Below are 24,349 nucleotides of genomic sequence, written 5' to 3'. Positions count from 1 at the left end.
ATTTTTGTCGCACCACGGTCATTTTCTGCACATGAGGGCTAATTAGACTGGGACCTACAATTTATTGCCGATTCCGAACGGCAGGCTTGTTTTTATACTCATCGAGAGGTTGGTACGCTAACCCCTTGATGGGGGACTCCCTGCGGTAGCAATTGTTTCTGCGGTCATGTCGCCGTTTCTTTCCAAGGACGAACAGGGTATCGAACTCGCGACACCTCTAAACATCCCTTGGTACTTTGGGCGAGTGTCTTATCGACTTGGGCTACTGCGCCCTCTGTATACTAGAAAGACACATTCAAATGCGCAGGAAACAACCTCGAATATTAAGGTTACAAGAATGAACGCCAGGGGCTCTGACACCAGACTTATCCCGTTGCCGGGATCTCTTCCAGCCCAGCTTCGTGGCAGGATCTGGAACAAAGTGAGTGCACCTAACAGTGTGTAGCTAGTTTTGTGCTTGATGTTTCAGTGCTGCCATCTATACTTCAAATTGTGAGTGAAGTGTAAAGATTGAATATTTGTTACGGTGTAGGCCTTTTGCTCTCTGTGGCGAGACTTTCTAACGGGGAGATCGGCTCGCATTCGCGCTTTGAAGTTGGAAAGCACAGAAAACCAACTTCAGCCGTCCATCACTGTGGCGGTGGGGTTCGAACCCGGATCCTCGCGCAGGGCCGTCTTAAGAGCATCATGGGCCCCCGGGCCAAGTGATTTTTCTGAGGCCCTATCAGGCAAATTATTGAAAATTTCAACCAGATCTCATTTTTGTGAGGCCCCTTTTCTCTCTCATCCCCCGACGTCATGCCTTAAGACGGCACTGTGCTCGCGGTGCGAGTCCGTCACTATGACCACTCGACCACCACAGCGGCGATCTTAAGGTTACAATAAAGCTCTGCGATGGTAAGGAGAGAGAGGGAAGAAAATATATATAGAGGAACAGGATTGAATTTAATCCACTGGCGTTTGAACGAAATACTTCGTCTGTGATCGTAAAAGAGATTTAAAAAAAAACACGTACACACACACACAGCGATATATATATGTGTATAATAGAGATATTAAACTAGGTCAAATTTAATAATAATAAAAACAAACAGCATAACAATAAAAAGTGAAAAAAAAAAAATCCAGCAAATACTCTTGCACGCAGGCAAAGTTAATACAGTTTAAAAATACAATACATTCGTATGTATATGAAAGCACCATTTATACGAAAACACATAAAATCTCGAATTTATTTCAACTCTCGAAATATATATATATATATATATAAATTTATGTATAATAAAATAATAATAATAAGCATTAGCAATAACATGGCACTTAAAAACTTTCCAATTTGTGTAGGAACGTTTAAAAATTACATTGTAGGGCGGTCTTTTTTTTGATTCAGAACTAGACCAAGCAGCTTGTTTTGCGACTTCCAAATGTTTCTCGCCTCAGTCTAAAATTTGTGTTGAAGACGAATTTCCATCAATTTATATTGAATAAATTTGAGATGAAAAAAATTCCAAAGAATTTACATCAATTTCTGTATCAAGGGTAATAGTTTTCACACCCGCGAACAACATCTAACATTTACAGTACGGTATAAAGGGTGCCCTGTAAGTCCTAATTAGGGCTTTATCTCCTCAACCGTTCGTCGTATAGAGGTATGGTTCTAATTCAAAAAAAATGTGTTCAGGAATCACTGCGTACCACTTTCATATGGTGTGTCATGAAATAAAATAAAAAGAATCTAAATTTTGAAAAGATCCCCAGTCCTCTAACCTCCAAATAGAAAGTTTTTGCCTGTCTCTCCCGTGGCCAACAGAAAAAATTCTATGCTTCTAAGCGCAATATTCACTGAGATATTTAAATTCAAAATCTGTGAAAAGTCTTGAAAGCATAGCATAAACGAGGGAAAGAAACTTTGTCCGTTAGTTTATGCTCTTTCTTTTCCAACTTTTCCCCCGTTTTGAATTCAAATATCTCGGCGAAAGTATCACGTGAAAACATGGAATATTTAGTTTGACTCAGGAGAGACTGGGCAGCAACTTTCTAATTGGAAGTTAGCAGACGGGAGGGGTCCGTAGAAAAATTTTGAGTTTTTAATTTCATTACACACTGTATTTTCACTCTCGCGAAACTGGTGTCTTTAAATTAGAACCATAGCTTTACGACGTTGCTGACATAAAGCCCGTTGCTGAGATAAAGCCCGAATCAGGGCTTACAGGACACCCTGTATATTAAGTAAGGATAACAAATCTCTTGCGAATAAATAATTTTAAAATTCACATAAAAATCGATATCAATACGATCAAATTCAGTTATAACGATGTTCTGGGTACACGGGAACCTGAACACATATTCGAAATCTGTATTGATGATAAACGAAAGTAAGTGTTGTTTTTTTCACCCTGATGTATCATTAGAGTAAGGTCTATCAATACTACCAAACTGGGGCTTGAATCACTACGTTATAAAGTAATTTCGTTATAAAGGAACTTCAGATTTTTGCATCATTCCTATGTAAACTTATCTGGGATATTAGAAAAGTGTTTGTTTAAACGAGATTTTCACTATAACTGTATTCGTTAAAACGGGATTCCATTGTAGCTGTGATTAATTCCAGACAGGGCCGTAGCAAGAGATTCGTTTCGGTAGGTGGGGAACAGACTGATAGTATAGTAAACTGCATGTAATACCAGAAATTTGGAGATGGAATCTCTTAATCAAATCTTAATGAGAATTACTTAGAGTTGAGATCACGAAGATGAGTCGCACTAAGCGGAAAAACGTTATAAATGGGAACGTTATAACCGGGATTTACTGTATATTATATATATACTCGAGAGATGGGGATCCAAACATAGAGACTCAAGATATAATGATTCTCGTTTAATGTCTATGGTATGGATCCACTACTTCTAGGATCTCTGCCAGTATATAATAGGTGGAAACTAAACAGTCAAAAATAATGTTTCTATTACTACAGTTAACGAAATTAAATGCACATAAACGATTTCATCGATGAATTAAGCTCGAATTCTCAAAGAATTTAGTGATTGAATAACACTGATACATTTTTTACATTGAAAGCAAACACGCAGAAAAATGTGTTGTTCAAAGGTTCAGACACGGTCTGAATTCTAGCCGCGATTTCTTACTGACTTTATAGCCTAGGTATCGTTATAACCGAGCTTGAACTGTATAATAATACCTACGGTCCTAACACACACTACATTTATAATTTCAGATTAAACACGTTATATACACTATCGAAATACACAGAATCAGTCTCACTACTTCAAAATCATCAGGTTCAAATTTTCTCAATATCTGACAAAACCTAGATAACAACCGATTAAAAAAAATATTTTACTGAGATATATATCAGTTTATTTTATCAATCATCTCGTACGTGAAATCTCATCATTTGGTATATTTGGTACTTATTCAATTAACAGATAAGATAACAATTTATTTAGTCATAGCATCAAGATAATAACTGAAAAATTATTTTTTGATCTGGATTATATTTTGTCTATATTTTTCTATTGTTTTCTGACCATTGTGAACATTCCATTGTAGTGAATTTGAATCGCCAAACGGGTATCTTTACTTTGACGCCAAGAGAGATACTAATTTTTATGCAAGTATCTCAGACGCACTTCAACCCAAAAATATGTCGTTTCCTCGCTTTCTGATGAGAAAAGAGCAACGTTCGAACCGTTTAATGCAATCTTATAAAGCTCAATGTTCTTCAACTGGTGGTCCGTAGGGATTTCTTGCTGGTCTGCGAAGCATTTCACCCAATTCATGTAGCCGCTACATAATTTTAGATTTAATAAATAAATAAAATGCAGTCTATATATATATAAAATATATATATATGTATATATATAAATATATAATATATATTTTATATATATATACTTTTGACGGTCCTCAAATTATTTCTGCTATAAATTTTTTGCCTTTTTGCAAATTATTTTTCTTATTTATTTATTTTTCACTGTTCCGTTTTAATTATTTCTCTTATTTATTTATATTTTCCTACTCAATAAATTATCACACTTATTTTGTACGTGATTATTTATTTATTTTTTTGCCGGTCCGCAAAATTATTTATCCATTCACATGTATTTTTTGCTAATTCAACCTAATTGATTGCACTTAAACCTTAGAGGAGATACAATAGCTCCCTCATATAGCTCCTCTAAGACTTAAACCCTTCCTTGCATACACTGATTGTTTCAAATGTAGTTTCTTTCCCTGAACATTGATCAATTGGAACAACCTCTCATCAAATATTATAGATTGTACTACAATTTCTGATTTTACTTGAAACATCAGCCGTTGCCTCTGCCAATGTTCATCACCGCATTCTCTTGTATAGGACTCGGCCAAACAGTATTAAACAATAAATAAATAAATATTGTCGGTCCACACAAATTAATTTTTTTATTTAGGTATTTATAAACCGGTCCGCAAATTACTTCTATTTATGTACTTTTATGCCGGTCCGCAAATTATTTCTCCCATTTCGGTCGGTAAGCGAAATTTTTCAACTACATTCAGCGTTCGCAGCTGTAAAAAGGTTGAGGAACATTGCTTTATAGCTGATGATAAATCAATCGATAGCCAATCATTACGCTTAATTAATGTCACACAAAAAAATGTCAAATTATTTTCTCACGTTCTTCTTTCCTGAAAAACTGATGGCAAATTTTAAGTTAAAAATATGGTAATAAAAAAGATTGTAATTTATATCAGCTGGAAAACATGTTTATAGGGGAAAAAAAGACGACAAAATTCACCATCGTAAGAACATGGTAAAATTTAAAAAATGTGACACAAAATCGTGTATAAAAGTAATAAGTAAATCAGAGGACACTTTGTAATGATAGTAAAAGTTTAAAGGGATCGATTTCAAACCGTCCTAATTTTAGTCGATCCTTTTAAGAGAAATAAAAAAATTTGGCAACTGTGAATATGAAATAAACATCACGCATAAAAAAATAGCAACTAAAAAATTATTAAAATTCACGCGTTTTTTACTTTAATGCAGTCTTTTTTATCACTTTAAAATGTAAAATTTCAGTAATATTTGATCGATATCTTTACGAGAGTAATTACTGTCTTTTATATATTACCCCTTATAAATGAACATATATTTTCTCAGCAGAAATCAGCTGTAAAATTTCAAAGGACGTTCCTTAAATACGGGGGAAGAGAAGGGATATTTATTTGAATAGGCAGTGTCATGAGCTAACGACATATTATTCAATGGAAATTTTACAAAAAGTGAAAACCGATGGATCATAAAAAATAATGGGACATCGATATAAATATCTGCACCTGAAGAACCAGATGCACCCAGGTTCCCATCACTTATGCGATTTAGAACCTCCCCGAAAGATGGATGTAACTGGAAGTCACAGTCTCAGAAAACGAAATCATATAAATACCGGCAAACAGATTTTGTGACACGTATTTAGTATTTCTTAAATGGATCGGATAACAATTATGCGCATGTTTCACATTAACGAGAAAAAAAGAAAAAGAGAGAGAGAGAAAGAGATTTCTCAACGAACTAATTAAAATCAGTCTTGAAAATTCAGTGTCGCAGGAAATCATCACACTGTGGCAGAAGTGGTGCTCGAACCTCCGCGAAATCTCTGATAACCATCAAATGCCAATAATCCGACTACTATAGTCCCAGCAACTCCGAAAAGCTGAAATGTCAAAGAAAAAGAAAAAAATGAGCACCATTCACATACGAGAGGAAGAAGAAAAATTAATAATTAACACATAAATCGATACAAAATGTACTACAGTATAAAAATACTGGCAGCTAATCATATTGCATCTTAATATTTTGTTTCCCTGGTTTAGCACTACTGCTCTCTCTAGAACAGTGTTTCTCAACCTTTTTCTAGTCCATGGCTTCCCTTGGACCATATTTTCTTCTTGAGGCTCCCCTGTCTTAACCAGGGCCGTCTTAAAAGCATCATGGGCCCCCGGGCCAAGTGGTTTTTCTGAGGCCCTTCCAGGTAAATTCTAGAAAATTTCAACCAAATCTCATTTTTGTGAGGCCCCTCTTCTCTTGAGGCTCCCGGGCCTTGCCCGCGTGGTCCCATGCGTTAGCATGGCACAGGTCTTAACTAGATGCCGTCACGCCTTATACAGGAGCGAGACCCTTTCTACTTATCGAATTGAATTTAGTCAAAACTAAATTTGTAATGAACAAAAATGTTATAAATAAAATCAATCTCTGGAACCCTGGCCCCCTATACTTTACTGGAAATAGCTTACATATTTGCATCCACTTTCACTCCAAAATCATGGTACCAGATCTCCTCATGTAGGTTCCCATGGACACGAGGTTCCGAGTTATGCCGAATGGGCCCATAGGTTCAGATAGGCCCTGCATCTACTGAAAGCTCCTTCGGATTCTGACAGTAGTCACTTTCGTTCACTTGAAAGCTTTATCTCTTCACAGCTCTCTGTGGCTACCCTTTCATTTGAATTTCGCCTATGCCACCCCCCCTCCTTTCAGACAAGGGAACTATGGCCCCAGGTTGAGAACCACTGCTCTAGAACATGAATACATAAACTTTTTGGCTTCGGTGGCCATGTTTCACTCAAGATTACTTTTGTGTGTGCTGGTGATATGAAGCGTTAAACTACTTCTCTTGGCGCAAAATATACATGAAAAACGATCAAATTTAAACATAACAGTTTTAATTGGTGCAGAAATGAGAGAGAAAGAGAGAGAGAATTTTTAGTTTTCATTTATTTATTTGTATACATGACATTTAAGTTCACGTCCTATATCATATTTTGAAATAATGAAATGCTTTTCGAATCGTTGTGTCGATCAAATACGATATTTGATCCTGATATTTTTTTCTCAGCCTTAAATGTGTAATGGCTATTATTCAGTCAAGGATGACATTTTCGGTTCATGAATGAGTTTGAAAAATTGTTTCACTTCTTTGTTTCTAGTTCTGTAGGAAGAGTAATTTTTTGTCCATAAACTATACATGAAAATTACACACTACATGGGCGCAGTGGTTTTAAATTAGAATTTACCTCCGGTCTAAATGATCATATTCAAGCCAAGTTGTGTGATGCTATTACGCCAAAAAAAGAAGTGATCTTTCAAACTTACTTTGGAGGTGATTTAATCAAATACTATGAACACGCAATTAGTTAACATGCAAAATAATGCTAGAAAAAATTAAAAAACAATAATATGTGAATAATTGTAATTTTGTTCGAATTGTCGAATTGTAACTCTCACAACATGGAAGTGAGTTTGATGGTACGTTGATTGCTATCTGAAAACAATGTATAACAGCGATGGAAAATCTGTCACTTGTATGGCTGACAACACTGTTTCTTCAGATGTCAGCCATACTTCTATATAAATTCTATTTAAATTATTATTAAATTATTCTATATAAATCTCTCAGGCTCTTACGATTAATTGCATTTAAATGGAGTTGCGAGGAGTTAGACTTTCTGATTGGAATTTATACTAAGAATTGAAAATTTTAAAATGAACAATTGTTTTGAGGTTTTTAATGCCTTTAATCTCGGTGCGTCACACCGAGCTATGGATACTGATGTTGTGCCAAATCAGTATAACCAAAGTTTATCCAACTTATACAATGGTTATTGCAATTCCGTGTGTATATGTTTGCTGAATAAGGGAGTTCGCAGGTGAGGAAGGTTTGAGAAGCTCCTGCCGTATACAGTACTCGTGCACATGAATAGGCGGAAAAGTTGGAGACTCACCGAAGCCACTATCCTAGCAGCTTGTCCATGTCGACATACAGGTATGGCTACAAACATGAGAATAGTTGCAATAAGGTAGAATACGGTGAAAATAGCGTCATTCACAAGAGCCTACAATGAAAAGAAAAAAAAATCAATGAAATATCACATAACCAGTCAACGAAATAGATTGAGCTTTTTAAGAAAACTGCACGCTTTTTATTTAAACAGAGCGAGAAACACACGGATAATTTCATTATTCGTTGCAATTTTTAAGCAAAAAAAGTCACTATCTTCGAATCTTATTGTAATTGAGCTTTAGAATTATCACAAATTCAAATGAGTATTGAAAAAGAAAAAATTGTCCGTAAAATGCGAATATTTACTGACGTTGCTTTTAATGAGGAAAATACAATAGAGACCGTAAAACGGGATATTTACCGGAGCTCTCACATTTTAGTTATTCTACTTAACATTGGAAAAATTGCTTCTCTATAACAAACTTTTTTGATGGGAGGAACTGGATTCGTTTTGAGATTCGGCGGTATTTTCGGTAGTACGATTGAGGATAAAATTTAATTGCTAAATTTGGGTAAAAAACGTTTTGTTACTCGATTTGCGATACTCACTGATAGAGGTATGCTTATAACTGTACACATTTTGTCCAGTGATATGGCATACAGGACCAAAATGACAACAGCGATTATGAGTGTCGTTACGACTACGAAGTTGTAGAATCCGTAGATTCCGAAGCTGTTGCACCAGGCTCCTTGCGTCTCGCTGATGATGCCGCAAATTCCGATACACTATAAAGAAGGAAAGAAAAGCACATGTCAAAACAAAAAATCACCATCAGGGTCATAATAAATAGTCAAATATTTCGCATTTTCGGCAAGGGAAAATAATTATTACTTGAACCATACTGTAACATAGCAATTTCTTTTGAGGAAAAGATATAGTTAATCCTGTTATAATGTTTTTAAAAAAAAACCCATCGTAAAAAACGTGGTAAGAGGAAAACTGGAAATCTTGGGAAGTAAGAGCTAGGGCCACGAAAATGAGTTGTACTAAGCGGTAAAACGTTATAAGCGAGATGCATCCATTTCGACTTTAGACCGATCGAAATGACTTTCTGAACATACTTGTTTTGATTGGTGCTTCATAAACTTCAATCGATATTCGTTGTATATAACCTGATAAAAAAAACCATACATATAAACGCCCAGGATCGTAATCAGAAATTTCTTTCGGTGGTGGGAAAACTGAGGTACACCCCCCCCCTTCTCGCTACGGCCTTGTAAACGTTGAAATGATGCTTTTCGGATGAAGGTCGTTTCTTTGAAACCTTCTCCCGTGCATCATTTGTTCAATCTCTTCGTATTTGACGCTTACAATATGTGTGTGGCGTTGGTGTTCCACTTCATAGCAAATACCGTGTCTTTGCCCTCATTTTTTCGAAGCTACTTTTTCATTCAAAAAAAAACAACGGAAAATTTATTCCGTTGGGCTTATTTGAAAACATCGTCAGAAAATACGTGCGACGAGAACTAAGTTTGGTTGTGTTCAAGATCGCGCCATAATATATATGTACACTCTTCGTGTTTGTTTTTATTGTGTTAATTAGTGCTCGTCCTAGAGAACTCGTTAATGAGAGTAGCCTTTAATGAGAGGGGGGGGGGAGGAGTTTCTTCGCAATGAAGAGCTTCCTGTGTGTGCCACGCGGGCTTTAAGAAATACGAGTCTGGAATGCAGGTCTTGTTCAATTACCGTCATTACGCTGTCTTTTGTTCGTTCCCTTCAGCTCGTAATGTTATCGGGCTGCTGAGCCTGTTTGAAGAGGTCATTGGCGTATTTGGATATTTACTTTTTGACGCGTTCATCTATCCTTGCAAATGAAATTTTTTCATTCATTTTGTGTGTTCTATAATATTTTTTACTGAAAGCTGTATTAGTCAACCACTCTCAAAAGGGGAAATTTAATTTGATTAATTACTGTCACACTCGGTTATAAAGACAATAATTGACGTTCCAGACTTATTTCCATAGAGAATAATATTACTGAACCTTGTTTATAACGTCGATGAAAAGCCACCAACTCGGAAAACCATATATTTTTCGTCACTTTTGTTTTCGTTTCAATGACGTTTTACCAGAAATTTCAGGGGTGGGGGGGGGGGGGGGTAAGAGGAAGGCTGAATTTTGCCAGTCTGCCTGTAAATACGGGACTCATGACGGTTGCGTTGCTTTGTGAATTCATGAATAATTGGGGGTAGCTACCCACCCATAAAATTTATTGGCATTGGCGAAGGGGGCCGATAGCATTAGCCCCCCCCCCCCCCGTTCCGGCGCATGTGACGTCTTGCTTTCGGATTTTTTTTTTCATTTTTCCACCCTCGCTTCAAGTGGTCGCAATGGCGTCGCCACACAGCTTTCCACCGAACAAGTTTTGCGAAGGATGCGGCTCGAGACAAAATTCTCACCCCAGAGAGATATCTTTCAGACACCTCTACAGCGTATAAGCCACACCAGTTAGGACGCGTCGGAAGTGTTTGCGTAGGAAACATTGATTTCAGAATTATTTCTAGGATGCGCTAACGTGAGATACAAAATATTGTGGGTACTCAGCAGCCCCGGCTGCGACGTCACTGGCACCAGCTTACACATGTCATGCGTATGCATAAAAAATTACATTTTTATCTGCAAATCCATTGTTTGGATATTTTACACAGATAAAATATTTTCTAAATTTTTTATTTTTTATTTTTCCGTGTTACCTCTGATTTGGCGCACCTCCTACACAGCTCATGGCCCCGTTTGCAAAATTTCAATCTGGATGAAATTTCGAAACTGTGTGGGCATCACGCAAACATTCTTCTGAAGAATTTCTAACGAATTGGTGTATTCCGGAGCATTTTTGTGCGTAAGCCCTAATGCGTTTCTTTGATGTAAGAGTTCTGCGTGTTTCATAATTGAGAAAAAGTTCTGTCATCTCTCTTCCACAATGGAAGTAAAAATAGAAACTGACTTAAAGACTGTGGGAATTTGAGCTACTTTAAATAATAAATACCTATAAATTTGAACTTCTCATTAAATTTCCAAAAGAAAAAAATAACTCAGATTTTTCAAGACAATCTTAAACGTAAACACCACATTCTCCCGTATTGCTCGGCATGCCGGGAAAAGTGAGGGAGACCTGCATGCCAGGAAATACGGGTCACAGATTCTGAAACATTCTTTAATGTACTTTTTTTTTTTAATAACCTGATCAGCACGTAATCCCAAGAGATTGTTACGATCTGTCCAGGGAATTTGTTAGTAGCCATCCATGTCCGACCCGGGATTCGAACCCAGACCTGCACAGTCAGAAGCTAGCTTCCTAACCACTGGACTGCCAGGTGGTGACTTATTCTAACAATCTATTGAATTGGCTGAATACATACCATGCTGCTCCTTATTGAATCGCGTTGTTTCCGACATGCCGGGAACGGACAGGACCCGAAGCATAAAAGAGCTTGAGTGATCCTCGAGTTTTGCGGCATGCCGGCTGATGCGAAGGAATACGGTATGTAGAGGGTGTTTCACGAAGAACCCCTAACTTTGAAAATAAATACCTTGGAAACGGTGGTAAATAGAAGCATGAAACCAGTGGTATGTTTATTAAAGAAACCGTAAGAATCTGATTTTTGACCCCCCCCCCCGCCGCCACGGCAAAAATTAGTTACAAATTGTGCCGACAGATGGCGCCACATGCGACATTACAGATTCCTATAAAGAGAGCTCAGACGCCGAGAGCGATCAGTCGTCGATGTACCGCTATTGGCGTATAGTGAAAGAAATTCCGGAAGTGATGTATTCCATGGAAGAACGTGTGTTTATTGTGTTGGAGTACCATGGATTAAATCACAGCCCTACTGCCACAAGAAGTTTTCAAACGTGATTTCAAGTCGCAAAAGGCCCAGATGGGAAAACAATTCGTGAGCTATTCAAAAAATTTCGGCAGGCAGCGTGGCCGATGCGTTAGTCGTAAATGTGGGTTCCACCCACTCCGTCGTTACACCTGAAAATGCAACGGTACTTGCTGCAGTTATTGAGCGTCATCCGAATAAATCTGTCCGCAGACTTGCAGCTGAATCCGGAATCACGCCATCCAGCACGTACAGAATCGTGCGGAAAACATTACACATGTTTCCGTACAAGGATCAATGCCGGCACGCCATACCAGTTCGAACTGAACGACATCGAGAGGATTTCGCTATGCTCAACATGATTGATGGTTGTGGTTTCGATGTCGCCCGAATATGGTTTACAGACGAGGCGCATTTTCATCTGGATGGTGTCGTTAACAGACACAATTGGCGATTTTGGGGTACCGAAAATCCACATTTGTCTCACGCACGACCACTCCATTACCCAAAACTTATCGTTTGGGTTGCAATCGCTCGTAAAGGCATCATTGGGCTCTTTTTCTGTCGAGAAACGGTGACGACTGACCAGTATATTGCGCTTTTGAAACAATTTGTCGCCACTCAACAAGCGTTGGACGATCGACCAGGCACGGCGTGGTTCATGCAAGATGGGGCTCGCCCACACCGTACACAAGCCGTTTTTGACTTTCTGGACGAATACTTCGATGATAGAGTTATTGCGTTGAACTATGCGACAGTTAAGGGAAAAGGCATTCACCCGACCTCACCCCCTGCGACTACTTTCTGTGGGGCACACTGAAGGACATTGTTTACCGCAACAATCCTTTAACACTCGACGAGCTGGAGGAGGCTATTTGTCAAGCTTGTGTGTCGATTTCCGGTAACACACAGAGAGTCACTGACAATTTCATTCTTTGTTTGCGACGTGTGTTGTGTAAAAGGTGCACGTTTTGAATCGCTTTTGATGTGAATGTGCAACGAGGTCTGCTTGTATTACCCACTATGTACAGCTTACTTATGGTAATTTGTAACTAAATCCTTGAGGTTTCTGTATCAGATTGTTAGTTTTTTTAATAAACATACCACGGGTTTCATGCTTCTATCTATCACCATTTCCGAGTTATTTATTTTCAAAGTTAGGGGTCCTTCGTGAAGCACCCTGTATTTCATTTACATCACATGAACATTCAAGCATTTGACCATCCTCAACACCAAACTTAGCACCAACAACAACCAGCACAATTCCTACAATATCAATACGTTAGTGCCACGCATATAACATACAACACGTTCCGGCATGTACCGATTCGTTAGAAATTCCGCAAAGCCACGTGTACGAGGTGTGTTTCAAAAATCAATCTAGTTGGAAAAAAAAATGTACTGCAAAAATTGTTTTGATGGATCGGAAGTCGGAACTGTATTTTAACGAAAAGGGAGGTGGTTTACGACGAAAATGTTTTAGCGTCCTCATCAGTTCAGTGTTTGTAGAGTTGGAAACTGTTTACAACGCATGTGCAAAAGAAAAACAACTGAATTTTTAGTTTAACCCTGTTCAGTGCATTCGAAACTCCTGTGTTGAGCCGACCCAGCACTGGTGGTAAGTTCCCCCCTCCAATTTTAGCGACTCGGTGAGCTACTTTTCTAATTAGAGCCTCTGCCTTTTTATTTTGTTTGTTCGGCGACAGCCTCTCTTTTACTGTTTCCTTCCTTCCTCTCTCTCTCTGTCTCTCTTATTTTCGACGAGGCGTAATATGGCGTAGGCGTTCATCGCGTTATCTCACCAACTGAAGCGTGGCTTCCCGCGAAAGTTCGCTTATCAAAGAAATGATACAACAAAGTAGGCTATATGACTTCTCAGATATTTTTATGATGAGGTTATTTGAATAGATATATAAAATGATTGCTGTTTATCGCGTGATGTGGTGAAGGAATGCTCTCTGCGGAGAAAGACTTTTTCAACTCTTTCGGTGCTGACGGTACTCTTTAAAATACCGCCAACTTTATAACCCCCATAACATCCCTTGCATACGTTGTTGGGTGTTGGTATTTTGAAGTATAAAGGCTGTGTAACTACTATTTACGATTATTTGATCAGTTTTGTCGCACCACGGTCATTTTCTGTGCACATGAGGGCTAATAGACCAGAACCTTTCTTTCAAACCGAGCATAACTCAGGTTTATCGCCATTTATGGGCAATTCAGTGGCGTCGGAAGTGTTTCAAACCTGTGGGTGCTCATCCTGAGTCTCGTGTAAAATGTTTTGATTTTCGAATCAATTCTGGGGGTGCTCAGATAAGCTCCAAAAATTTCCGTGGAGGCTCCAGTACCCACAGCACCCCTGGTTCCGACGCCACTGGGGCAATTTACTACCTAGTGAGTTATGCCGGAAGTTTAAGTGTGTGTGTACCTAACAGTCGGAGTGCGTATCTAGGTGTTGTGTCTGATTTTCCAATGCTGCCATCTATGTTTCAGAAGTGAAGTGAATGAAGTGTTATGATTGAATTATATTTGTAGGTATGTTGCTCTCTGTGGCGATACTTTTTAAAGGCGAGATCGGCTCACATTCGCGCATCGAAGTTGGGAACCACACAAACAAACCAACTCAGCCGACCACCACTGTAGCTACGGTGGGGTTCGAACCCGGGACCTCGCGATGCTAGTCCGTCACTATGACCACTCGACCAGCGGCAGACCGGGACCTACAATTTATTGCCGATTCCGAAACGGCAGCCTCTTTTATACTCGCCGAGCGGTTGGTGCGCTAACCCCTCGGTGTGGGATTCCCTGTGGTAGCAATCTTTTTCTTTGATCACGTCGCCGTTTCTGTTGCGGCCCCTGTGTCAGGACGAACCGGGTATTGAACTCTCGCCACCTCTAAACATACTTTGGTACTTTAGGCGAGCATCTTATCGACCTGGGCTTTCGCGCCCTACTATTTACGATTACCGGGGACAGCGCAAGTGTCGGCCGACTACTATTTTTTTAAATATGTTAATTAATTAAACTGTTAGATGTTTTTGCGCCTGTGAAAGTGTTTAGTGCATCATACTTTTGTGTAATGCAATAAAACACCGCTTTTACGTTGACTTTTACTGTGTGTTATTCAAAATATTTGAATTGCTATTTTTACTGTAAGCTTATAGTGCTGATGAAACTTTCAAGAAGCTATCAAATTAATGCTCTTTGTGAACTAAAAAAATTTTTCAAAAAAAAAAAAAAAATTTTTTTTTTTTTTTTAAGCTTTAATTTTGCCACTAAAATGACCTCTCAAAACTTTTCTATGATATAATTACTTAATTTTTTTTCATAATGTAGTATTCAAAAAGGGTTAAATGGGAGAATGGATCACATTCAAATCTAAAAGTTGGAAAACCTTAGAAAACCAATTTCAGCCGACCACCACTGTGCCGTCAGTATGATTCGCGTTGAATGCTCGCGATGCGAGTCCATTACAATGCCCACGCGACCACACAGCGGCCCGTTGATGCGAGGGATCTTGGGGCTTTTTATTTACTGCGTACGGCCGATAAATTAAAGGTTCCCTATCATATGTACAATGAATATACTAATTGCTGTTTTCTACTACTTTAGGTGTAGTGTGATATAATCTTGACCGTAATACAGTAACCTAAAATAAGTGTTTTACTACTTGGTTCGGACCAGGGCTGGACAAATCTCCAAAAATTTACATGCCTGGTGGGTAATATGACTTAAAATAATAAACGAACGTAAAATATTGCTAAATATTATTATCCGATTTACTTATTTCAATGTAAAAATAATTCCTCATTGCTAAAAAGAACGCACAAAATAACTTTATGTAATAATAATTATTCGTATAATCCTCTTAAAAAAGAAAAGTAATAATTTTTCATCATCTGAATATGCCTTATTAAAACCGGTTCAATTTCCCAGTCTTATTTGCCTTACCACTCCTTGTCAGAAATTTGTTTTATCTCCCTTCCCCCCCCCCCATACCTCTTTGAGACTTCCCATTAGTTCAGGGTCAAACTGATCAATTTTTGGACTATCGATGCTGATCCTCAGGAAATTAATGCGGTCACTAATTGAAAATCAATTAAAGATCAACCAATTTAATTTTCCACGTTGTTGGTGTCTAAAAAGAAGTCGGTTTCGCTTCGCTAATGAAGTCATAACCGATTTACGTTCCAAGACCGGACCTGGGAAGGCAGGAGATTACACAGCGTGTCCAAGAAGCCCTTACACAAGCCTTTTTCTTCTCAACTGGTTATGGAAACATACTTCAATTAATACAAGATTCCTCGAAAGACTGGTTATATATTTTGGAGATGATCATTATACAAGGAAGAAACTTCATCTCTGTCTCCACGAGGACTCGAACCCCCGGTCTCTCGTTTGCAGGACGTTCGAGGAATCTTGTATTAACAAGTGCAGAGGACATTTCTACATTCATACTTCAATTAGTAGAAAAAGTACCCATTTTACATACATAATTTTCTGGGAGCCCCTCTAGGGAAAGGGCCGTCTTAAGAGTATCATGGGCCCCCGGACCATGTGGTTTTTCTGAGGCCCTACCTTTCAAATTCTAGAAAATTTCAAACAGTTTTTTCAAAACAAATTCTCAGACTTGTGAGGCCCCCCCGGGACGTGCCCGGTTGGGTCCATGTGTTAAGACGGCACTGTCTAGTGACCTTTCTGGACAAGCTGTATAATATACAGTGTATACAGGATGCATAGGTAAAGAGGAGTATGGCATTCTACTGGCGAACCGTTGAACCGTAGAAAAAGTATCCAAATAACGTGTGGTACTCAGTTCAAAGGATTCCATACAGGACCCCGAGAAGAATCTCGTACTTTTTTTTTACCACACAATAAATTTACTATAACCCGGGAAAAATCCTGAGTCCATCAAAGATGTCTGCTTAGCCCCCCCCCTTCCGGCTCTAGGATGCGGGTCTTTTACTTTTGTCTTGTGGACCTGCTGTTACTCTGTGCATAGAATTTCAACGATGCTTGTAATCGGGATGAAGTGAAGTACTGCATCATTATAATGTAGCGAATTTCATCTGCGCTGCAAAAATTCTGTGCGCATTCCTGGCTGTGCTCGCAGCTTAACATGAGCATTACTATATTCTAATTCTAGAATGCACCGTTATTTGAGGGGGCGGTGGATTCGATTACGGTATCAATCGATACTTCATGAATTGGAAATCATGCGCAAGCATCGAACACTCTTGAATGCTTCCGTGAGCGCGAAGCGCCATGATGATCGTGAGCAACAAGCGGAAGACACTCGCTGTATGGCTGTGATTATATGTAAAGGGGGGGGGGGGCATATTCAGTAAAGTCAACATTTTTGAGTTGATTATTGTCATCATAATATAACAAAATGCAATATCATCGATGTGCCAGTCACAGTTCAAGTTTGACGCGCTAGAGATAAAAGAAACGGTCCTGAGTTAGTGATGTATGTATAACGTCATGTATAATATTATTGGAGCATCAGATTTGTCTAATTCCGCAGAAACAAAAAAAAAAACTCCATACACCGTACTTTTTGAGACGAGCGTTTAGTGTACAATGTGTTTCATAAATAGTTTGAAATTCATAAAAATTGAAGGAATCGGTATTGAATGCGGTTTGCGAAAAAGCTGTTCTCAGGAAGAGGGAATTTTTTTTGTCGGAGGGCGCTGTGCGAAAACAAATAGGAAATGTGCGAGTCCTCTATAAAACAGTTCAATTCTGAATTATCCTGCTATTGGCGCTTTTATAAGGTTTTAATTGTGATGTTGAAATTGGCAGATACAGCACAATTCGTGAAGTTATTTTATCTCAGCCACGAATTACCTGCTGAAGTTCTACAAACGTTTCGGACACAAAATAGATTGAAGAAAAGTTCAGGTTCAATCGGAACTGTTAGACTTGCAGTTGCGACTAGCGTGCAACGCTCTCTATCAACAAAAAATTGGATTGATTTTTTTTTTTGCACCAAAAAAATCCACCTTCGTGAGAATGACATTTTCGCAAACCGCAATATACCAATTACATAAATTTTTATGAATTTCTAAAATATTTACTAATTTATGGAACGCCCTGTATTCCGTTGCGCCAATATTTCGAAAATGCAGCCAGTTCGATTAGAGATGGCTGATTTTCAACTTGTACTCATGTCAAAAAACCATCTGATGAAATTTATTTGTCCAAGGATAAATTCAATACGTATGCGGAAAATTGCACGAATTTTTCTTCTTCCTAAATCTTGCGTGAAGTATGACAACGAGAAAGGAGCCGAAGCAAGTAAAGAAGGCAGAAAAAAAATTATAGCACGAAAAAAGAGTTCACAAGAGATAAAACCCGAAAATACCTCAGAAGCGCCTCTCCAATTGCTGTTGTCTTTTTTTATTATTATAACAAGGCACTAGAAAATGGCTCGTCGGCGACCCACTTCTGCTGATGGCGCGCATGCGTCCTCCTTTCATTCAAGTAGTATTACGAGCTTTACGGAAAAAAAAGTGCGATTCATCTTACGCCACTCCCTTCCTGTTGCACCTCGCGAATTGGTTTTTTTTTTGTGAGAGAACAGCAAGTTCTCCCACTTACTCTCATTATGATGTTACCTATGGTGGTCCTGCATTAGAAGAAGAGTTATATCACATCCGCAAAAGCCACGCCATTTCCCTTCGTGAGAAACGCGAGCTTGAAATTTAATATCGGAAAAATTTGCTCTATATACTTAAAATTTCACAATAAGTTTTCTCCCGCGAGATATTGATTACTCAGATGGAAGCTCGATAATTCCAAACCGTTTTGTGATATCAACCGAGTAGTGATCCCTGAATCTTGTCGCATCGCATAGAGAAGAGCAGTGTTTCTTAACCTTTTTTTGTCCATGGCCCCCTTTGGATCATATTTTCTTCTTGTGCCCCCTTCCCGTATTATTTAGGCCCTCTCCACCAGGAGCGATATAATTTATTCTTACTGAGTAAATTTACAGTGGATTTTTTTTTATAAATTAGGTTAATCTCCGTACCCTTAGGATAGAGTTTTCTGGTGGGTGCTCTATGTTGGGCCAGCTCAACAACATGCACCTTGTTGGGCAAAGTGATATTCTCTAGTCCTCAGAATTTTGCGAAGGTCCATGAGCAAAAAGTAACATCTAATGTTGCATAAGTTCCATATTTACATAAACTCGAAAAGCATAGCATATGCTTTTGCACCTATCAAATCATAAGAAAACTAAAAAGTTATAGCAGGGGTCTCAACGCATAACCCACCGAGCACCACTTTCGTAGCCCATCGAGCTCGTGTGTAGCATAGTTCAGTGACCTGTCAGTCTCCAAATATCAGCCGCCGCCCACCCCCCACCCCGAAAAAAATTTCTTTCTACGCTGCCACATGGAGCGTTGCACTGGGAGGGGCACCGAATCCGAGTTGAAAGACCAAAAAAAAGCTTTGTCAACCAAAAAAATCTGATTGGTGGTGCCAAAAATTAGTCCTGTGGGTAGAGACTTTTTTCATGAGCGCCCCTAGTTGAGTGGTCCAGATACATCCATCCTTCGGGAACGCTTCGATATCTCTCCGAGATGGAAAGCGGGCGTGTGTCCGGTCTTCGTGCAAAGGTCCGCATGCCTCGGTAAAATGCTAAATGTGACCAGCGCTGTGCCAACAATTGAAGGCATGTATCAGGGTTTCCCAAAGTGGACAATATCACCTCCTGGAGTAAGATGGAATGGTCCATGATGAGGTAGAAGCCATGGGGCTTAGTATTAGTTCCTATGGGTTGGCTCTTGAGTTGGGAGGGAGGCGCGATAGGAAAAATTTTTGTCTTGAAGTAGGGGATGATGGAACAAAATGTTTGGGAAATTATCACATAGACTGTGCTCGTGACTTGAAAAAACGCTGGCGACCCCCCCCCCCCCACACACACACACAACTGAGGTCTACTAATACTACTACTTTTACCACACACTAACTCTGGTCACACCATATGGCAATTTCCAACCATTGTAGTTGGGTAGGAAATGTAGGCGCCATCCATCGGTGGTCGTCCCAGGTAGGTAAAGAACTTATTATCGATGTTTTTCCTCGGATTTGAACTAAACCTCGGATTCGACCTTGATGGAAACCTTCATGATGGAATGCAAAGAATCTTACTACTTCGCCACTGGGGCGCTTCCCGATGGGGTACGGGGTGCCCTCAAAGGGAGTAAAGGCTGACCTCGGAGGTTCAGTTGTCGATCTTACTGTTCTGGAAGCCTGCCGAATATCCTGGCAGAGCTCAATTTTAAATTGGGGAGGGGGGGAGAATTCCTTTAGGTTTAAAGCAGGCATTGTAACTAGGCTCAAACATGAGCAGATATAGACTCTTCTAAAGGGGGCAGCGGATCAATAGTGAACGGGGGGGGGGGAGGTATGTTGTATCTGAAAGTTGGCTCAAAGATATTTCATAAGTTCATCGAACATAAATCTTGTTCGAACCTGTGAACTTAAACATGGAGACAGTCACAAGTATCGAAACCTTCAATCGTGGACTTAAATAAATATCGCGTTAAATTGAATATTTTACTCTTGATTATTTCAGTGAGCACCACCAGCAATGGGTTCAAGAACCGTGTCTCAAAGCGTACTATCGGATTTTAGTTAGTTTCAGAATCGAAGGCATTGGTCCTATACTATAATTCAAATGGGAAAACTACAACTAGGGGGTGATTAACACATGCATCTGTCTCATTCAAGCTGAATAATGTGTCAAGGATTCGTCGCGACACCTCATGGGAAAAGAAAGATTTCAGGAGAAGAGATAGACGAGACCACCACTCAGACAGTCAGCCACACGTGCCAAGAATGTCTACAGTGGGAAATGGGGATGATTTTGATTCAGCGATTCCCCAATCAAACATCGCCGATCAAGTCCAATGACCTAAGCCGTAATTGGAACTTCGCATCTTTCGAAAACAGGTGGGATCGAATTGAAATGAAACACCAATTATTTACCGGAAAAGTCTCCGTTATCTGAATTATTCTTAATGATAGCAGTTTTCTCTTCAGTTCGTTTACTCTATGGCGGTCTTTTTTCTTTAGACTTGAGAAAAAATATTTTTTACGCATACAAATACAGAATACATCAAACATAAACATTAATCAGAATTTTTTTAACAAGCCACAAGGTTTATTTATAATAGGTGTATAGGTAACAGGGCGTATGGCCCTGTTACTGTTCAGCCATTTTACTGCTGAACCGTTGATCTTGAAGGCATACTTCCAATTAGAAAAAGTATCCAAATAACGTATAGTAGTCAGATATGTCATTCATGTTGTAAGGGGTTGTGTAGTTATCAAAATAAAAAAAATTCACTTTTTATACAGTCTGATACTAGGAGCGAAAAAGAGTCGCGTGTATGCGCAAGACCACTATGGTAGTTTACGCATACACATGACCAGTGCGACTTGTTTTCGATCCCAGTAGCTTCCAGTGGGCGACTGGCCTAATGTGTTTTTCATTTGTTAGAAAATTTAGTTTTTTCACTGTGATTAATAGCATTAATTGCTTATTAATTGATTTCTATAAACTCTTTTACTTATTATTTATTTTCCTTTTCGGCTACGGTTAATATTCAATTTTGGTTTCTTTTGATTAATTCAAGAGCAAAAAAAAAAGTCTCTATCTTTTAACGTTTTCCGAAATTTGGGAAAAAAAGATTTAATGAATATAGATTCGTGTTCTTCCCTTATCGGTTCTAACCGGAACAACAATATCAATCATGTATTTTTCCATAGCCATGCTCAAGACAGTATCAAATCTAAGAGCAGCATGCTAATAACACGAGGCACAAAATGCAAAATATTTTAGGTATTAATGGTACTATTTTTTATCAATCGCTGATCAACTCAAGTTTCACGTGACACATTTTTGCAAATGAAAGCTGAAAGATGAGAATGTCAAAATATGGATGTGATTCGTATTTTTTTAAGAATTGAAAAAAAAAAGTCAACTTTTATCATCATATCACTTTTCCTGAATGATCAGTCAACATCTAATTCCTTTTTTTCTATCTCACCCCGCCTTGAGCTTAATTCCATGTTCACGAGATTCAACTTGACACGAACTAAATCGCCATATTGCGATTGAATTCAAAAATTTACGTGATCTCAGTTTCATCAAAAGTTGCAACAGGGGTGCTCTTCTTCTGATGCTGGGCATAAACGGTGCCCACGATCAAGTGGAGATTGAAGATCACCGATTAACGGGAAAAGTATTTCATTACATTCTATCGTACATTATTCGTACTGATAGCCTGGAGAGAAAACTCCAGAAACTATTCAAATATTAGTTCCGTTATCAATCAGAACTTCAAGGATATCATTAAATATTGCTGATTCTTACTAGCCCTGATATAAGAGAGATAATAGCGACAAAAGGTCTGATTCAGCAGCATTGGTTATTCAATTTCACTTCCGGTTCATAGATTGAGAATGGAACGGACACTTTTCTCTTGTATATCGTTACAATTTTATTCGAAACGGAGATTTTTACTATCAAAATTCATTGTGTTTTTCGGTGACGGTGTTGCGTAAGGTCATCTCCGTCTCATCGTTTTTTCGGTCCCCATAATCAGCCTTGATGAGATAAGCTTAGACTTAACTTCTTAGACACACAGAGTTCGTTCTCTTTAAACCTGAGCCAAAACTAACCATTGAAAAAAAAAAATTCGATTGATTTTGTGTTTATTGTGTTCCAAAATGCCCTTTAAAAAGAAAAAAAAAATTGAAAAATTAATTAATTAACTTTTTGGGTCAATATCGTTACTAGAACTATTCGAGTAAGGTACACTTATACGCATACCTCAAGTTTTAACTTGAAAAAAGAATCATTATAAAATCATTTAAAACCGTTAAAAATGAAAGTACACACATAAGTGTGCCTCTGTAGCCTACCTCTGGAGCAGGGATTCCCAACGTGGGCGTTAACGCCCCCAGGGGCGATGGAATGTTCCAGGGGGAGGGGCGGTAGAAGCTACGGGTATAACGTAGGATCCTATGGATTAGATTTCGTTGGGGGCGATGGGACAGAAAAGGTTGGTAAACTATGCTCTTCTAGAGGTTAAAATACACACATGTTCTGTTGCAGTCATGAGGAGTTTTAAAAAAGAGAGAAAAATAATTTTCGTCATGTCGAGAAATAAGAATTCTCGAAAATAAGAGGAATATAGTCAGGGCAGACCAGTAATTTTTTAGGCTGGGCTTTACAAATCCTACGCGCCAGGACACTAGAAAATCGGTTTTGAAGCTCAAAATTTTTTATATGTGAATGCTGAATTGGAATCTAAAGATAACAACTTTTTCTGATTTCATGAGTGTCTTCCAACACGAGAAAGGGTTGTTGAATCCCGGAAAAGTCGAAAAAAAATACACATATATATAGATAAAATTAACTTTTTTATTATAATGAATTAATAGTTATGATAAATTATAAATAATGTGAATGAATTGTGAATGAATCAGGGCAGTTTTTCCTTGAGAAAAGCCTACGCTTTGCTCCCAAGAAATTCGATTTGTCTTCTCAAACCCCTGTTTTTAGGGTCTCTTTCGCCCCTCTGACGTCATATATTTTATCTCCTCATGCCTAATCTAACTTTCTGGAGTGATAGCAGAATTTTTTTTTTTTTTTTTTTTTAAGAAAACCCAAGTAATTTGTCCCTCGTGAAAGCAAATGCTTGAGGGTGTGCAAACCGGGTGAGCCTTTTCGACAATTTTAAAGCTCCCGATTTTCAACAAACACACACACACACAACATTATGAAATTCATGTTTACTCCCACTCAATTTCTCCATTCATACAGTATAGACTGGCAGTGTGGTCTTTTTTTAAATGTAAATATTCACAAGCAAAAAAGTTAGTGAATATACTTATAATTCATCAAAACATTCAGAATTCTCCCTCGTTATTGGCGAAAAAGAGGTTGGCTTGTGCTTGTTAGGAACGAAATTTTCAACATCTTGAAAAATCATCCAGATGTTTTCAAAAATCATCTTCAAAAATGTTCTTATCTTATAAAACAATTTTGTTCTTGTTTTTGTCCCCCTTGCAAAGTAGAAAACATATTATAAAGTAAGAAAATTACTCGAGAAGGCGAGGGAAGCAGTTCATAGCTATTAATAGCCTCGCTAACGTCACATTTACACACACACACACACATGACGCTTTTTTAGGCGTTTTCCCTAATCTCACTACTTTTCAGAAATTCATAATTTGAATAAAACTGAAATTTAGATAGAAAATTCGGTGAATTAACAATATAAGGGTTTGTCGTAAATCGCCATCCGTTAGGAAAATCAAATAAAACGTATTCCCAACCATATCAATAGCTTATTTAGGTTGAATCTGGAGTTTAAATGTAAAAAAAGATAAAAAGATGATAGAAAATATTTTGTGGAAAAAGAGGAGAATGAATTAGAAAGAAAAACTTACTATTTCCGCGATCCTTAGGATTCCGGGTCTGCTTTTGACGTATTCTGTGGAGAATGCGAGGCCAGTGGAGCTGCCCTGGGCAGCCATAGCTTTTCAACTTCTTGAACGAACTGACAGTTCTGGGGATGCGAGCAACAGGTTAACGCGAACAGCCGCTGTTTTACAGAGCGACCAAGTTTTCCGATATACACAATCCCCGAGGTTATCCG

At 38.5% G+C, this 24,349-nt stretch overlaps 1 protein-coding gene across 2 annotated transcripts; it reads right to left on the bottom strand.

Moving 5' to 3' along the window:
• Positions 1–1,698: 1,698 nt before the first annotated feature.
• LOC149064594 (CKLF-like MARVEL transmembrane domain-containing protein 4) lies at positions 1,699–24,333 on the bottom strand. 2 transcript variants are annotated; one of them, XM_089254764.1, is made up of 4 exons: positions 24,141–24,333; positions 8,394–8,570; positions 7,786–7,896; positions 1,699–5,717 (listed from the first exon to the last, which is right to left on the bottom strand). In XM_089254764.1, exons 1-4 carry the CDS (start codon positions 24,225–24,227, stop codon positions 5,619–5,621), a joined length of 474 nt encoding a protein of 157 aa, XP_089110890.1. In that variant the 5' UTR covers positions 24,228–24,333; the 3' UTR covers positions 1,699–5,618. The 2 variants fall into 2 exon arrangements, with proteins under 2 accessions (XP_089110890.1, XP_089110891.1); XM_089254765.1 differs by lacking the exon at positions 24,141–24,333 and adding an exon at positions 8,677–8,900.
• Positions 24,334–24,349: the final 16 nt, after the last annotated feature.

This window comes from Pholcus phalangioides, unplaced genomic scaffold, assembly GCF_987345545.1.
Source record: "Pholcus phalangioides strain wild (caught in Gottingen) unplaced genomic scaffold, Ppha-v1.0 ptg000042l_1, whole genome shotgun sequence".
NCBI lineage: Eukaryota > Metazoa > Arthropoda > Arachnida > Araneae > Pholcidae > Pholcus > Pholcus phalangioides.
This window is presented reverse-complemented; position numbering and strand designations above follow the sequence as displayed.

Excerpts from the sequence above, each read along its gene's own strand:
- LOC149064594 (XM_089254764.1), bottom strand. The coding sequence starts at position 24,227 with ATGGCTGCCCAGGGCAGCTCCACTGGCCTCGCATTCTCCACAGAATAC. Across the intron at positions 8,571-24,140 it reads TCCTAAGGATCGCGGAAATA|TGTATCGGAATTTGCGGCAT; the intron begins GTAAGTTTTTCT and ends CCTTCTTTATAG. Across the intron at positions 5,718-7,785 it reads CTGCTAGGATAGTGGCTTCG|CTTTTCGGAGTTGCTGGGAC; the intron begins GTGAGTCTCCAA and ends TTGACATTTCAG.